This window comes from Ursus americanus, chromosome X (genome assembly GCF_024610735.1).
Source record: "Ursus americanus isolate L20-20 chromosome X, mUrsAme1.1.p, whole genome shotgun sequence".
Taxonomy (NCBI): Eukaryota; Metazoa; Chordata; class Mammalia; order Carnivora; family Ursidae; genus Ursus; species Ursus americanus.
Genome location: NC_142164.1, coordinates 109,950,822 through 109,966,415, shown reverse-complemented (window position 1 = coordinate 109,966,415; position 15,594 = coordinate 109,950,822). Strand labels below are relative to the sequence as shown.

The window sequence follows — 15,594 nt, the reverse complement described above, 5'->3', positions numbered from 1 at the left end:
TCTGTTGCATCCTGTCAGGTGTGCACACTGCCATTTTGTCCCGTTACTGTCCACACTTTGGTCACTTCACTTGATGAAGGGGGTTTCTGCCAAACTTCTTAATTTTTTTTTTTGAAGATTTTATTTATTTATTCGACAGAGATAGAGACAGCCAGCGAGAGAGGGAACACAAGCAGGGGGAGTGGGAGAGGAAGAAGCAGGCTCCCAGCAGAGGAGCCTGATGTGGGGCTCGATCCCATAATGCCGGGATCACGCCCTGAGCCGAAGACAGATGCTTCACCGCTGTGCCACCCAGGCGCCCCTTTTCTTAATTTTTTTTTTTTTTTTAAAGAGGTTTCTGCCAAACTTCTTGACTGTAAAGTTACCGCTTTCCTCTTTGAAGGTAGTAAGTATTTTCTGGGGAGGTACTTTGAACTCTGTAAAAATATTCTGTTCCTCATCAGAATTTGACTGTATTCATGTATTTATTTGTATCTGTATAGACTCATGGTTCTGTTTTATGCAATGGTTATAATCTGTTGCTCTCGTTATTTATTTTGATGCTCAGATTACCACCAGCTTGGCCAGTGGGAGCCCATTCAAGTTGGGTTCTGTGTCTTTTTGACTCATTCTCATCATTCTTTTAAGTGCTTCCTTGCTTTCTGGTATGGAGTAGTCCAGGCTCATCTTATTCTCTCCTGTATAACCCTGGAATTGGCCAGTTATCCAAAGAGTTCTGGTTCAGTTTAGTGGAAAATGGTATACAGACACCGAGATCTGAACACTAGTCATGTTCACTGCTATTGGGGTGTCACTACTCCTTGGTTCACTCAGTGGTCAGAGCTAGGGAATATTTGTGTGCTCATGTATATACACATACACTCATTTGCATCCCTATTGAATGAAAACCGTGTATTCATGGTGCTACCTCACAACAGGGATCATTCTAGAATTTTCCCTTTCAATGTTTGTAACTCCCTTCTCTGACCACGAGAAACTTGGCTTGCACTATCCTTAATATTTTTATTTAGTTGGTCAACCCCCTGCGTGTACCCAATCTTCCATTTCACCACTACCCCCTCCCCTGCTCAGACACCCTCTTCTCCCGGCTCAGGCTGTCACTCCCCATTCCAGGCCAGCCCCATGTGGACACTCAACTTACCCAACTTGGTCACCAGCACCCCCTGCCAGATGATTCTCATATGCAGACAAGTTTGAGGACCACTGAAGGTTCTCAGGTTGAACTGCACTTCAGTCTTCTTATCAGTCATCTCCCACCTCACTGCTAACTCGTACTGATTGCTAGTTATTTGCATGCTGCCAGACATTGCCTTTCATAACAAAACAACACCCACAATCCTTTCTTGTCACTGCTTGAAAGCTCTTAATTGTTCGGTAAACAGCAAATACAGTGCAGTCCCGGCTGCACTTGCAGTCTCCCAGGTTGAAGTGCTGGTCTCACAACAGTGCCTGCTTGCCTCTGCTGAGTCTCATAACAGTGCCTGCTTGACACGGTGTTGGTGTCATTGAAATCCCAAGAAATGCAGAGGTTTCATCTGTGTTCTGTGAGTTACCTTTTGCTGCTGTGGAGAAGAGAGCTATTCTTTTTGTCCTGTCCCACGGCTTCCGGTTCAAAAGCAAGTGAGAGGGGCGCCTGGGTGGCACAGCGGTTAAGCGTCTGCCTTCGGCTCAGGGCGTGATCCCGGCGTTATGGGATCGAGCCCCACATCAGGCTCCTCTGCTAGGAGCCTGCTTCTTCCTCTCCCACTCCCCCTGCTTGTGTTCCCTCTCTCGCTGGCTGTCTCTATCTCTGTCGAATGAATAAATAAAATCTTTAAAAAAAAAAAACAAAAGCAAGTGAGAATCTCCTTTGAGCCTCACTCAGATTTGAAAATGCCCTGAAAAAATCTCTTCCCACCTCCACTAAAACAAATAACCCCCGCGTGCATTTGTATGCGCTGCACGCATTCTCAAATGTGTTGTTGTCTGTCCTGAAAAGCGTGAAGGAAGAAGTGTTTTGGAGGAACTACTTTTACCGGGTCTCCCTGATTAAGCAGTCAGCCCAGCTCACAGCCCTGGCCGCCCAGCAGCAGGCCTCCGGGAAGGAGGAGAAGAACCATGGCGTTGAGGAAGACCTGCCACTGACAGGTATATTCAGAGAAGACTTCACCGTGTGTAATTAAAAAAAAAAAAAAGTTACTTTTAAAATACTCTTAGAGACTCTCATGAGCTTGTCATCTTGTACGTACCAAAAATGTCATTGTCATCTTCTGGAAAACTCTTTCCAGAGGAATATTCATTCTCATTGCCCTCTCTCTGACCCTGCTGTCACGTCTTCCCCAAGCTTTGCTTTCCCTTGCCTTCTTTTTCTTGGTCTTCGGGGTTTTTACTTCTTTTTACTTCTCCCTCCTTGCCCTTCACCGTGTAACATTTTATACCTTCTGTCCTCTACGGATTCAGTCTACTGCTTTTCTTTGTTTCTCTGCCTTCCTTCCAAGCCGATGTTCCCCTAGTACTGTACTCTGTAGAGCAGAACCGAGCTCCATTCCACGCCAAGTTACAGTGTCAAGCTCACACCTAGGCACCGTTACGTTGCACACTGGACTCTTATCATGACAGTTGACCCCTAGTGTTTTATAATACCAGCAGCAATTTAAGATCTGTAATAGTAATTCAAATAAGGAAGGTATTCAAAAATAAGAAGAAAGATATTTTGTGTCATAATCTTAACGTTTCATGAACACCTGTGTGTAGGTACTAATTACAACTAGTGACTTACCTGTTCGTGGAATTTTAAATAATTATGCAAAACCATGTATCCTAAGGCACGGGTTGTACAGACCACTAGAAAAGAACCTGACACTGCATTTAGGGTCAGGGAAATGTAATGAAGGTGCTCTACACAGTAAAATTTGGCATTTTGCATATGGGTGTTGAAAAGAATCCCAATTGTCTATTATTCTTTACTATTTATTTTCATTGATTTTATTAGAAAATGCTGTTTTAGCAGATACTGCCTGTATCACAAAATGGGCTTAAGACAGGATTCAGTAAAGACTGTATGCCTAGTATGAACCTAGTAAGGTTCATAAGATAGAAAATGTGGCCCAGGAGAAAGAGGGGAAGCTGTGATTGAGCATTGCACTTTGCTTTGTGCTTTCTAGCATTCGTGACAAATGGAAAATTTGATAAATAACTGAATTCTCATTATCCTAAAAGACGGAGCAGAACTATTCCTGAATTTGATTTCAGTTAACACTGAGGCCAAAATTTATTTCCTGCTTGGAAATCTTGTATGAGGAGTATCAAATAGGATGACATAAAAAAAATATTCCCAAAAGAAAGGAGTTGAAATGGTCTCACCTAGCTATTTCTTGAAAGCATAACATAAGAGCTCATTTCTGAAAATTATGTAGTATCGTCGTACTTGTGGATATTTTAGTTGTTACTATAATATGTATTCAGAATTGAATCAAGCAATTTTTGTCTCTTTTATTCTCACTTCTTAGAGGCAGTACGGCCCAAAACGCCACCTGTCGTAATCAAATCTCAGCTTAAAACTCAAGAGGTAATACAGTTTTACATTGTACCTAGTAGTTGATGTCTGGAAATGCAGTAACTCTGTGTTAACTATCTCAGATCCCATTTGAAACTGCTTAAGTATATGGGTCTTATCTGTTTTGAAGAAGAGGGGTCCAGCACTTGCGTACTTAGGGACCTGTAGCTGAGACATGAGGCGATTCCCTGGTATCAGTCATTTTAGATGTGTTCTCAGGAATTGGACTGAGTGACTGGAGTGGCCCAAACTGTGAGGAAGCATAGTGGATTCAGGTGGTAGCTCATCTGGTTCCCAAGCAGCCGCGCAGGTTAGAAGGCTAGAGAGCAGTGAGCATCTGACTAGCGGAGGAAGGAGACGAAAGGGACGCTGCGCTAACTGCCGCTTAGAAAACCATTCCCAGAGCTCCTTTGTTGCATTTCAGGATGAAGAGGAGATTTCTACCAGTCCAGGGGTTTCTGAGTTTGTCAGTGACGCCTTTGATGCCTGTAACTTAAATCAGGAGGATCTGAGGAAGGAAATGGAGCAACTGGTTCTTGACAAAAAGGAGGAGGAGACAGCCGTTCTAGAAGGTACCAGACAAACAAAATAGCTGTGCTCTTTTCCGATTCCGAAGTCGATTGTAGAAAATGTCATTCTGAAGCAGATATACAAACACAGTAACTTCTGCGTCAGAATTGCTTCTCTGTTCCCCATTAGAAGATGGATTCTAGCACACGTGACGAGATCTCACATCCCCCTGCCTCAGCATGCACAGGAGTGTAGAGAGGAGAAACTGAGCCCAGAGAGGATAAGTGATTGGTCCAAGGCACCTCAGCCGCAAGAACATGTAGCCAGCGACAGGTGACAAAGAGTGCACACCCTTTCACTTAGAGACAGCATCCTCTAACCTTCTACTTGGGTTTATACTTTTTTTTTTTTTTTAAGATTTTATTATTTGAGAGAGAGCGAGCATGTGCACATAAGAAGGGAGAAGGGCAGAGAGAGAAGCAGGCTCCCTGCTGAGCGGGAAGCCTGACATGGGGCTCGATTCCAGGACCCTGGGCTCGTAATCTGAGTCAAAGGCAGATGCTTAACCAACTGAGCCATCCAGGCGCCCCTTGACTTTATACTTAGATGTAGAAGATTCTTTTCCCTGCTGCTCTGTGCCACAGGAGCATTGCCTCGGGAAGGAGCATGCTGCCTTTAAAAAAATAATAATTTAGAGACAAAGTACAAGCTGGGGGCGGGGGGCGGCTGATTTCTTTGGCACATCAGGACAAATGAGTGGCTTTCTACTGGATGAAAAGCAAAGGCTCGGGTTAATCATCATCAAACCAAGAGTGTTTTATGAAGCCTTCTGAGACTTACAATGTACTCAGGAAGCCGGCTTTCCCCCATTTGTACAGAGAGCACCCGTGAGAAAACTAGCCTCCCAGAGTTGAACTGGAACCCTGATGGCACACTGTGGAGGGACTCTGGAGGAAAGAATTGGGAAGGAAGGAGGTAGGAAGAGTTTCTGGGGCAAAGAGAGGCCAGAGGGGAAGTGAAAACTTGGGCTCACTAGCTACCTCAGACCCCTCCCTCCCCCATCTGTTTCTGATAGAGATGACTGCTGGCCACCGCGGAGGGACGGGGGGCAAGAGTCCCGTGTGTTGTAGGCGACAGCCAGAGCAGCCTGTGTGCTGGTTCCCTTTTTGCCGGTGATGGCTAGTAGCACAGACCCCGCAGGAAACTGGAAGTTGCCCTGAGGCGGGATTCATAAGGTGCTGGCTGGCTGCTCTGGGCAAGCTGTTCTTTCATTGAACTCCTGCCCGAGTTATAATTTGGACCACATAATATTCTTTTATGTATTCATTGTTTCGGCCCTGCAGCTAAATTGTAAGTTTTCCTCAAGGGCAATTACACCTTGTTTTGGTCATCCCACAGTACCTGACATGGAGTCTGGCACCCAGTAAGCCCCTAATAAATATTTGTGACATTGGTGGTTTGCCATGCAACATACCGTGTCCTTCCCCTTGAGTCTCTGCTGCCAAAAAAATGAAAACATTGGGTTTTTGTTTTCTCTATAGCTACTAAATTTAAGGTTTGTTTTTATTATTTTTTTTAATTTTGTTTATTTATTTGTCAGAGAAGGGAGTACAAGCAGGGGGAGCGGCAGGCAGAGCAGGCAGAGGGAGAAGCAGGCTCCCTGCTGAACAGGGAGCCCGATGCAGGGCTCGATCCCAGGACCCCAAAATCATGACCTGAGCTGAAGGCAGACGCTTAACCTACTGAGCCACCCAGGCATCCCAAGGTTTGTTTTTAAAAGAAGAAAAGGGAGGTGCCCACCTGGCTTAGTCAGCGGATCGTGTGACTCTTGATCTCAGGATCGTGAGTTCGAGCCCCACTTTGGGGGTAGAGATTACTTAAAATCCCCTCCCACACCCATATATTGAGGGTCTAAGCGGAAAGTTGCAGTTCTGAATCTCAGTGCAGAAGAGGAACGTGAGAGCGTAGATGGAGCCCAGTGTGCAGGGCCAGGCTTCATCAAAAGACCTCCTGACTTCAGGTTCTGGTATCCGTTGCCACTCTGGGGAGATGACGCTGAAGTGCTTACGCACAGATTGTGAAGCGTGGCTCCATCTGGATGTGTTACTATCAAGCTGTGTGTTCTTGGGCAAGTCACTTAACCTCTCTAAGCCTCTGTTTTCCAACCTGTAAAATGTGCAGCAGTGTATCTAGTTCTTGGATTGTTCTAAAGATGGGGGGGAAAAAAGGAGTGATATGTAGAAAGCAGTTAGCACAGTGCCCAGCTCATTGAGTGCTCAAGAAACATTAGCTGTTTTTTTCTACCATGGTCATTGTTGATAGTGGTAAAAATTTATTTGCAACCAAATATTAATTATCAACTGTCCATTTAAATATAAGGAAAAGCAGAGGTTTTAGAAATCAAAATAATACCCAGTAGTATAGCACTTACCCGATTCATCTTTCTAATCATATTTCCTTTCAGTTACTGTTAAAATTTGGTCCATTTTTCTGAACAGACATGGCGAGGAAGCTTGAGATGTTAAAAATTGCCAAGGCTAGGACTTCCACAGGGAATTATACTTGACCGAGTTGTTAAAACCAGCATTGTGAATTCAGAGAGAATCTTTTCCTTCTCATTTGTTTCTTTCAGAAGATTCTGCAGATTGGGAAAAAGAACTACAACAGGAACTTCAGGAATATGAAGTGGTGACAGAATCGGAGAAACGAGATGAAAACTGGGATAAGGAAATAGAGAAAATGCTGCAGGAGGAAAATTAGCTCTTTCCTGAAATAAAAGAATAATGCTTAACATTCTGTGACTGACATTAAATTCTAGATGACGACACTCACTGAATCAGAAGGCACAAAAGATGGGTATAACTATGAAATTCAAGATTATTCTTTTTTCAAGCTGAAATTTGCCTTTTTTGCTTTTAAAAAAACATATATAGAATAGTTACTCTAATCAAAAAGGGATGTTTTATGTAATATTTCTTTAATATAAATCTAATTAGAGATATTCGTGTAGTCACTGTGGATGTCTTTGCCACAGAAATGCAAGTAAAATTTTAGAGTTCTGTTTTCCGTGAGGTCAGAATTATAATTTATTCTTCAGTTGTTTTTTTCTAAACATTTGTACTTCTTGTTGCATTTTCACTGATACGTGTATGTTGAAGTTCTTAATGGATTGATAACTATCAAAATGACCAAATTGTACCAAAGAACTTAAGAAGAAGCACTTTCAAGACTATTTTCTTGCTAGGTATTTTCTAAAATTCCATCTAGAAGCCAAAAGGTAAGATAATTATGTTGATTTTAATGGTGTAAACATCACAAAATTTGACGTTGAGAAATACTGTGCAAAAACATTTGTTTTTCTCTGGGGCCTTTTCTTTATTTCTTGTTTGTTTGTTTGTTTGTTTGTTTTAACTATACCACATTTAATATTGTTGCTTTCCTAAATTCCATATCACAGTTTTTGTAGAAAGTAGGGCCTTTTGTCCTTTTTGTATTAATGACCTTCACAAGCCCATTCACCTTACAGTCTCTCGTTTTTGTTTAAATTATCACCACATATAAATGTTTCAGCTTTGTTTGTCTTAATTAAACCATCTGTCCTTATAAAATTGTGTTCCTCTTAGCACAACTTACAGAACTTCACTGCTCAGTCCTGCTTGTATTCTGCTACACCAGCAGGCCCATGCTCATAAGATATGGTATTTTAAAAGAACAAGGTGTCTTAATGTCCGAACACTTCCAAGGCATTTGCTTCCTAGAATGTTCATATTTTTCAAGGAAACTTTATTTCATAAAAGGGAATAGAATTAAGACAATCCTTTGTAGGAAAAACTGATACCATGAAAATTAGTCCATGGTCCTCTGGCAAAGGTATAATCAACAAGAGAACTAGGTGTGCGTCCAAGCTTTACTCTTGTTTGTAGCTTGGTGTACACACTTGTGAATGAGCCAGACTGTCTCAGCTAGGATCCCTTGGGTTATAGCAATAAACTCACGTATTCTATGAAACCACTGACCCCATTATCAAGGGATTTCCACTTGTGGTGCCACAGTTGCTGATTACTGAGTTTGGGTTCAGAGATGATGACTGGCAACTTCTAAAATAATCCTATTGAAGGAAAAAGTTTGGGTGTTTTTAAAGTAGAGTGTTCTGGAGGGAAGGAAACATGTAAAATGTTTTTAAGTAGCTAAAAGTCCTGGATGTAAGCAGATCAGAATATGACAGTGCTTGGCTCTTGGTATATGTACTAAAATTCACATTGTTGAATAAATACAAAAAAGCAAAGGTTTCAGAGAAAGTAAAAAAAAAAAAAAAACTAAAATGACAATAGACATGTTATAGTTGTTACTATCAACTTTATGTGATACTCTTATTGCATTTAAAAACAACCTAATTGTGCATTGCTTTATGAAAATAAGAGGCTAAAATAAGATTTAATACACAGCATAAAAATACAGTTATGCTGTATTTTTATGATTCAAATAGGAGTAAAATGTTCTCTTTTAAGAGATACAGGTAACCAAAGTGTATTCTTTTAAAGGGAAAAATAATTTGTAACCATGTTAAGTGGAAAACTTCTAAGTATTTATTACATGCCTGGGGGATAGCCAACAAGCTGTGCTGAGCATAAAAACCCATAAGCTTCATACTGTGGGGATTATACCTCACTACTCACAGTGTGGCTCAGGAACCAGCGATGGCCTGCCCTAGGAGTTTGCTAGAAATACAGGGTCTCAGGCCCTGCCACAGACCTGCTGGCCCAGACTCTGCAGGTTACTGAGACCCCCAGGGATTAGAATGGGCTTTACAGTTTGAGGCATATTGGACTGACGTACTAGTGCCCTCAGGGCAGTCAAGGTTGCTGGTGGTTTTTACTTTTAACCCTTCCACTAGCTTCATTGGATGATGGTGTCTTTCTAGTTGGTGTTACAGATGCCTCCTCTGCTGTTCCAGTCGGTTCCTGCTGCCGATTCTGCTTTCCACACTGCCAAATAAAGAGGAACCAAGCTCCCAGGGAGACCATGAGTAATCGTGCTAAGTCAGATCTCTCTCATGTCACACATTTCAGAGGAAAATGTCAACACTACAAAGCGCAGATAAGGCTCCCTGAGAACTGTTTCGCATGTTCACAAGCTTTCTCTGAGGTTCTTGAGCCGCATCAGAGGGCTGATGTTCCCTGAAGGCTATAGAGGATGGATGGGGCCATGTATGGCACGTTCATGCACATAAAATCAAATAAAAATAGTTGAAAAAGTAATAGAGTATGGAACCAAACTATGTCTTTAAGGCCAGTTTTAGGTACCTAGAGTCTTATCGTACAAGAATGCAAACTGTTTCTTTGCAGTTACAGCACTTCATGACAAGCAAGTCAAGTCCCAGGACGCAGCCAGTCTTAGCAGGAGCTTATGCTCTTGCCACAGCCAACTCAGTTACAACGTCACAAACTCGTTATATGCAAAAGTGGCAACTTTTTATACGAAGTGGGAAATCTCAATTTTAAGTTTTGAAAATTTAAGCTAGAGAACCTTATCTTTTAAGAGATAAGGAGCAATGATACTTATAACTCAGTGCTTTCAGATGCCCTACAGTAGCCAAGATGGTTTTTCACAAACTATTATTACAAATAGGATTTTTAGGACATTTTAAAGGTTTACCAAAAAAAACAAAACAAAACTTACTATCACATCCAACTTGCAATAGTTTTTTTCCCTCCTTGACCACTTTGGTATAAAAACCAGGACTGTGAATGTGCTTCTATAATTTAAATAATTTGATAATGGTTCTTTCTGGTAATAGACTTTCCCCTCCATTTTAAAGTAGAACCTTTTTCAACTGTAAAAATTAGGTGCATTTAATTTTAGCAAATTTATGTTTCAGCTTTGAAAAATATGACTGGTAGGAATTTTGATACAGTTTATATAATCAGTTTTATTCTGGGGGTGGGGGAACAGGTCTTTTTAATAAATGATTATTTCCAGACTATATTGATAGGAAAATAAAATTACAAAGCACATGTTACAATACCCAAAAATGATGGTGCTTAGAAAACTAATGAGTCATGACAGATGACATATATTCATGAAGCTTTAATCACATGCAGTTACATATTTCTTATAAATCATCAATTGTTTATCTGGTCTTTACATTTAGGGATTTGTTCAGATGAAGCCGTTTATGATTTCAGTTGTTAAACTATGATTAGTTTTTAACAGCATTTACTCAGTGGATTCTGATTTATTTCCAATATGAAAAAACTATATTCCACTTTGTTCTGAATAAATAAACCTCATTTTTAGTGATAAGATATGTTATAATGGTTTTTCCTGAATAACTAAAAATTCTCTTCCAATAAGGACCTGTAAATATTTCAAAGTTATCCGGTATGTAGGCTTCTATTAGAATTAAAACTCCCTTGAGAAGAAGGTATTGAGTTTTAAGAAAACATTTTACTTTCACTGTAGACTTCACCTCAAGTGCAGTGGGCTGTCCTTCATATTAAAAAATCATTCTAATCCACTCAGCAGGTCTTTTACTCTAAAGCTACTGCAGGATTTTTCCCTCCTCTGGTAGTGATAGTAACATTGATCTGTCTTGTTCTTCCCTGATAACTGTGATGAGCACTGATGATGCTTTCTGCTGTGGCTATAGCTAAAACTCACCAAGGTTAACCAGTTCTCAATAAAGCTGAGGGGAAAAAAATTTAAGCCTGTGACCTAATGGGGGCACCTGGCTGGCTCAGTTGGTAGAGCATGTGACTCGTGACCTTGGGGTTGAGTTCAAAAGTTCAAACCCCATGCTGGGCCTAGAGCTCGCTTAGATACATGCATACATACATACATACATACATACATACATACAAATAAAACATCTGTGACCTAGGAAATAGAGATAATAGATCAATTCAACGTAATGGAGGATTTGGGTAACTACCACTAAAGTATCCACATTATAATCATCAAAATAGCCAGTAAGTACATAATATTCTGTGCCATATTGCACTTAGTGCAAAAATCCAGAGACAGCAAAATGGCTACATCACTCAACAACATTAACTCTCATGGAGACACTGCAGGGTAAAAACATGATGGAGGAACTGAGCTAAATCGTATCCCTCTACCAAAAGAGTGTGGCACAAGATACAACATTGGGGCACCAGGCTGGCTCAGGTTGTGGAGTGTGTGGCTCTTGATCTCAGCATCATGAGTTCAAGCCCCACACTGGGCCTGGAGTTTACTTAAAAAAAAATGTGGGACGCCTGGGTGGCTCAGTTGATTAAGTGTCTGCCTTCGGCTCAGGTCATGATCCCAAAGTCCTGGGATCAAGTCCCCCATTGGGCTCCTTGCTCAGTGAGGAACTTGTTTCTCCCTCTGCCTGCCGCTTCCCCTGCTTGTTCTCTCTCACTCTGTCAAATAAATAAAATCTTTATTTTTAAAAATGCCACCAGCAAGATTAGTGTAGCGTTCTTTGTTTATTGAACTAACAAAACGAGTGCTTGTGAAATTAAGGCATGAAAACAGACACTATTAAATCTGGACAACACACAAAAGTCTTTTCGTAACAACATGGGATGCATGTCTTACAGTCCTTAGTACCTCACTTTAGGAACTGGCTAAGCCAGTGAATGGCCTAAGGCAGTGACCCTGCACTTGAGAACCACCTGGGAGCTTTAAAAATGCTGATGCCCAAGCCCCACCCCCCAAAGAGACTAACTGGTTGGGGGTATAGTCCGGGCATAGGGTTCTTTTTGTTTTATAAACTCCTGAGTTGTTCTGAAGAGCAGCTAGAATTGCAAAGCTCCGGGCCCAGGGGAAAACGGCCTGGGGGAAAAAGATTTGTTTGGGCAAGATAACTAGGGAGCACTCAGTTGCTTCCTTAGAAAAATGAAAGGGTGGAATTGTCTGGGTTCTTTTTCCTGGGGGGGGGGTTGTTTAAGATTTTATTTTTAAATAATCTCTACACCCAGTGTGGGGCTCGAACTTAAAACCCTGAGATCAAGAGTCACGTGCTCTTCCAGGTAGCCAGGTACCCCTGGTTTTAAAATCCATTCCAGGGGCGCCTGGGTGGCACAGCAGTTAAAGCGTCTGCCTTCGGCTCAGGGCGTGATCCCGGCGTTCCGGGGTCGAGCCCCACATCAGGCTCCTCCGCTATGAGCCTGCTTCTTCCTCTCCCACTCCCCCTGCTTGTGTTCCCTCTCTCGCTGGCTGTCTATCTCTGTCAAATAAATAAATAAAATCTTTTAAAAAAAAATAAAATCCATTCCATGTCCTAAATGTTATTTTAAGAGAGGCCTTTATAAAATACTTTTTTTTTTTTTTATATTAGAGCAGGAGGGAGAGAGAGAAATGGGAGGAGGAGGGAGGATCTTAAGCAGGCTCCACGCCCAGCATGGAACCCCCCTCCCCCACCAGGGGTTCAATCTCACAACCTGAAGATCATGACCTGAGCCGAAATGAAGAGTCGGAAGCTTAAATGACTGAGCCACCCAGGCGCCCAGATAGATACTATTTTAATTGTTTTCAAAGTGGTTTTTAATTTTCTGAAATGTGTGATATCTTGGGCTTTCAGATTGAATATGTCAGATTGATATATGCGTTTAGCTCCACTCCACCCACAAGCCCCACTAAATGACAGTAAAGGAGTGAAAAGAAAGGTATAAATTCGTAGTAACAAAAACAGGACAGCAGGCAACAGTAGCCAGGTGGTAAGGAAGACATTTTGATGTTTCAGAACCCAGAAAGGCTCAGGAAAATTCCAAAGGTGCCCCCTCTAAAAACGGAAAATTGATAGGGTAGGCGACTAGAGGCCTTTCCCACAATTTACAACTGAAAAATCATCAAGAGTGGTATAAGCATATTATGAGCTACAGAAACAAACAGATGAAACTGCTAAAGGTTTAAAATGATGGCTCCTGGGAAATAACTTAATAAATAATAAAATAAAACAATGGCTCCCGGGAAGTGGGAATTGGGAATGGGGAAGGGCAAGTCAGGGGTCTGCTGTTCTGAAAGCCTTCATCATTTGACTTCTAAAATTAATATTATAAAGAGAAGATCTTTTTTTACAAGTTTTTTTTTAAAGATTTTATTTATTTAACAGAGAGAGACAGCCAGCGAGAGAGGGAACACAGGCAGGGGAAGTGGGAGAGGAAGAAGCAGGCTCCCAGCGGAGGAGCCTGATGTGGGGCTCAATCCCAGGACTCTGGGATCACGCCCTGAGCCGAAGGCAGACGCTTAACGACTGAGCCACCCAGGCGCCCCTACAAGTTATTTTTGGCGGGACGCCTGGGTGGCTCAGTCTGTTAAAGCGTCTGCCTTTGGCTCGGGTGGGTCATGATCCCAGGGTCCTTGCTAGGTGGGGAGCCTGCTTCTCCTCCTGCCTGCTGTCCCCCCTGCTTTTGCTCGCTCACTCTCTCTCTGACAAAAAAAAAAGTTATTTTTGACGAGGGTATGGAGAAAAAGGTATGCAAATACTGTAGATGAGAATGTAAAATTGTAAAACCTTTCTGAATGGCAGTTGGGTAACATGGATCCAAATTTTAAATGTACAGAACATTTAGTCCAGCATTTTCACTCTTGGAATTTATCCTGAGGAATTGAACAAGCACTGCTTTGATTATAAAACTGAAAATTGGAAATTACCTACGTGTTCTACGTCAGAATCTTCATTAGAACAAGTGATGGCTCCTCCGTACAATGGAATGATACGCAAACATTTTAAGGGATGGATTTCACACCCACCAGATGCTCAAAAATGTAAAAGTCTGAAAATAGCAAGTTGGTGAGCATGTCAAACAACTGGACCGTGGATATACTACTGGCCAGCGTGTACACTGGTTCAGTCTCCTTTGGAAAAAGCAAAAATCGGCATTACTTAAATGAAAACTTGAATATGCCCTTCTCTTTGACCAGGAATTCCTCTCCAAGGAAGTATAAAATGATAGAACTACTTATGAAGAAAATTACCATTACTTAGTAAAATGGAAGATAAAAGGAAGGATATATCCAGTGTGATGTGTGCAAAAATGTCCATAATAGTGTTCTCGTGGCCTCGGGCTGCACCCAACCCCAACGACCATCAACACAGAATGGAAATATATACCGTAGTGAGAAGCAAAGAACATAAATGAATAATAATAGCCACACACGAGAATGTGAATGAATCTCTGAAACTCCCAAATAAAATGTTGGAGCAAAAAAAGTAAGATCCAAAAGAACAGAGCGACTTCATCTACATAACCTTGAAATATAGGTGAAAAGCGAAAACTCTAATCAGTAAAAAACTAAGACAACCACCATGAAAATTAGATACCACCGACATAGAAAAAAATAACGGCCTTCTCACAATTTAGGAGGAAAAGAAAGGAAATCACAACTGCACAAAACCAGTTTGCTGCATGATCTACCACTCTACCCAAATATTAGCCCTGCACGTACAAGGGCTCAAAAAAGACCAATATGCAAGCTTGTTTCTTCTCCACAGAAATACTTAAAGTCAAAAGATCTCTATCGTCTGAAGAGAAACTGGAGTAGAGCGTCCCCATTAGAGAATTGCCAGGGAACTGTCACTCCTGGTAACACTGGGGGTGAAGGGAAGCCCGGCTCGAGAGCCTACCGCAGCTCTTTCAGTCATTTGGGTAAAGAAAAGTCTCATTCTTTGAAATAATAGGTTTAAAGGAAACCTTTGGCTTTTAACTTGAAAATATATTGCCTGCAGTGCACCATGGTAATGCAAATGACAGCTGAGTCATCGCCGTGGAGATTAACTCGGTAGCTCGGCAGCACCGTGGCTGCCCGCCGGGCAGGGACTGGCCCCCTCCCTAGTCAGCCCGACCCTTAATTGCATGTTTTGTTCACCGAGGCCCTGCGTGTGATTTCTTTGGGATAAAGGATTTTGTTGCCTGCCTAAGAAAATGTCAGAGGTCTGTATTTGACACGAAAAAATGTTCACAATATAATGTTCGATGAACTATAAAAGGCAAATTACAAGAATGTATTTAATACGATTACGATTTTCTTTCCTGAAAATGCATGCGTGTGTGTACGTTGGTCATGTATGTGCATAGAAAAATGCTTGCACCCAAATTATCCTTACGCCGTAATGTTAATGCCGGTTATGCCTTTTGAAAAGCTCTGTTTTTGTCTACATTTTCAGAAATGTCTGTGTTTGACATCGTAAGACAAAATAAGAAAAATAAGGTGTTTTCATAATAAGCAAAGAAAAAGAAATTAGAAAGGAGGAATAATAAGCCGCAGGAGTACGAGACAAAGAATCAGAGAAGCAAAAATGATTTTTAAAAAAAGATTTGATCAAGACAAAAAAGGCATAAATAGGAAAGAGAAATAGGATATAATTAAAGATACAAAGGCGTGGCTGACACAGCTAGCTCCCTACCCGGTATCATTGTGCTCCTTTTTACTATGTCTGTAGGGTCAGCAATGTACTCAGTCTGTGGGAATAAAAATACATTTCACAGGGGCGCCTGGGTGGCTCAGTCAGTTAAGCCGCTGCCTTCAGCTCAGGTCTTGATATTCGGGTCCTGGGATCGAGT

The 15,594-nt window shown here is 41.6% G+C and overlaps 1 protein-coding gene across 2 annotated transcripts in view; it reads left to right on the top strand.

The window, feature by feature from the left end:
* Positions 1-8,367, top strand: part of SYAP1 (synapse associated protein 1) — a 29,625-nt gene extending 21,258 nt beyond the window's left edge. Inside the window, exons 6-9 of one of the 2 annotated variants that reach the window (XM_087860147.1) lie at positions 1,979-2,127; positions 3,489-3,547; positions 3,960-4,107; positions 6,681-8,367. In XM_087860147.1, the coding sequence (XP_087716273.1) occupies positions 1,979-2,127; positions 3,489-3,547; positions 3,960-4,107; positions 6,681-6,805 (481 nt within the window). In that variant the 3' untranslated portion in view covers positions 6,806-8,367. Of the gene's footprint in view, positions 1-1,978; positions 2,128-3,488; positions 3,548-3,959; positions 4,108-6,677 lie in introns of both variants that reach the window. The other variant, XM_045778011.2, reaches the window with a different exon arrangement.
* Positions 8,368-15,594: the final 7,227 nt, after the last annotated feature.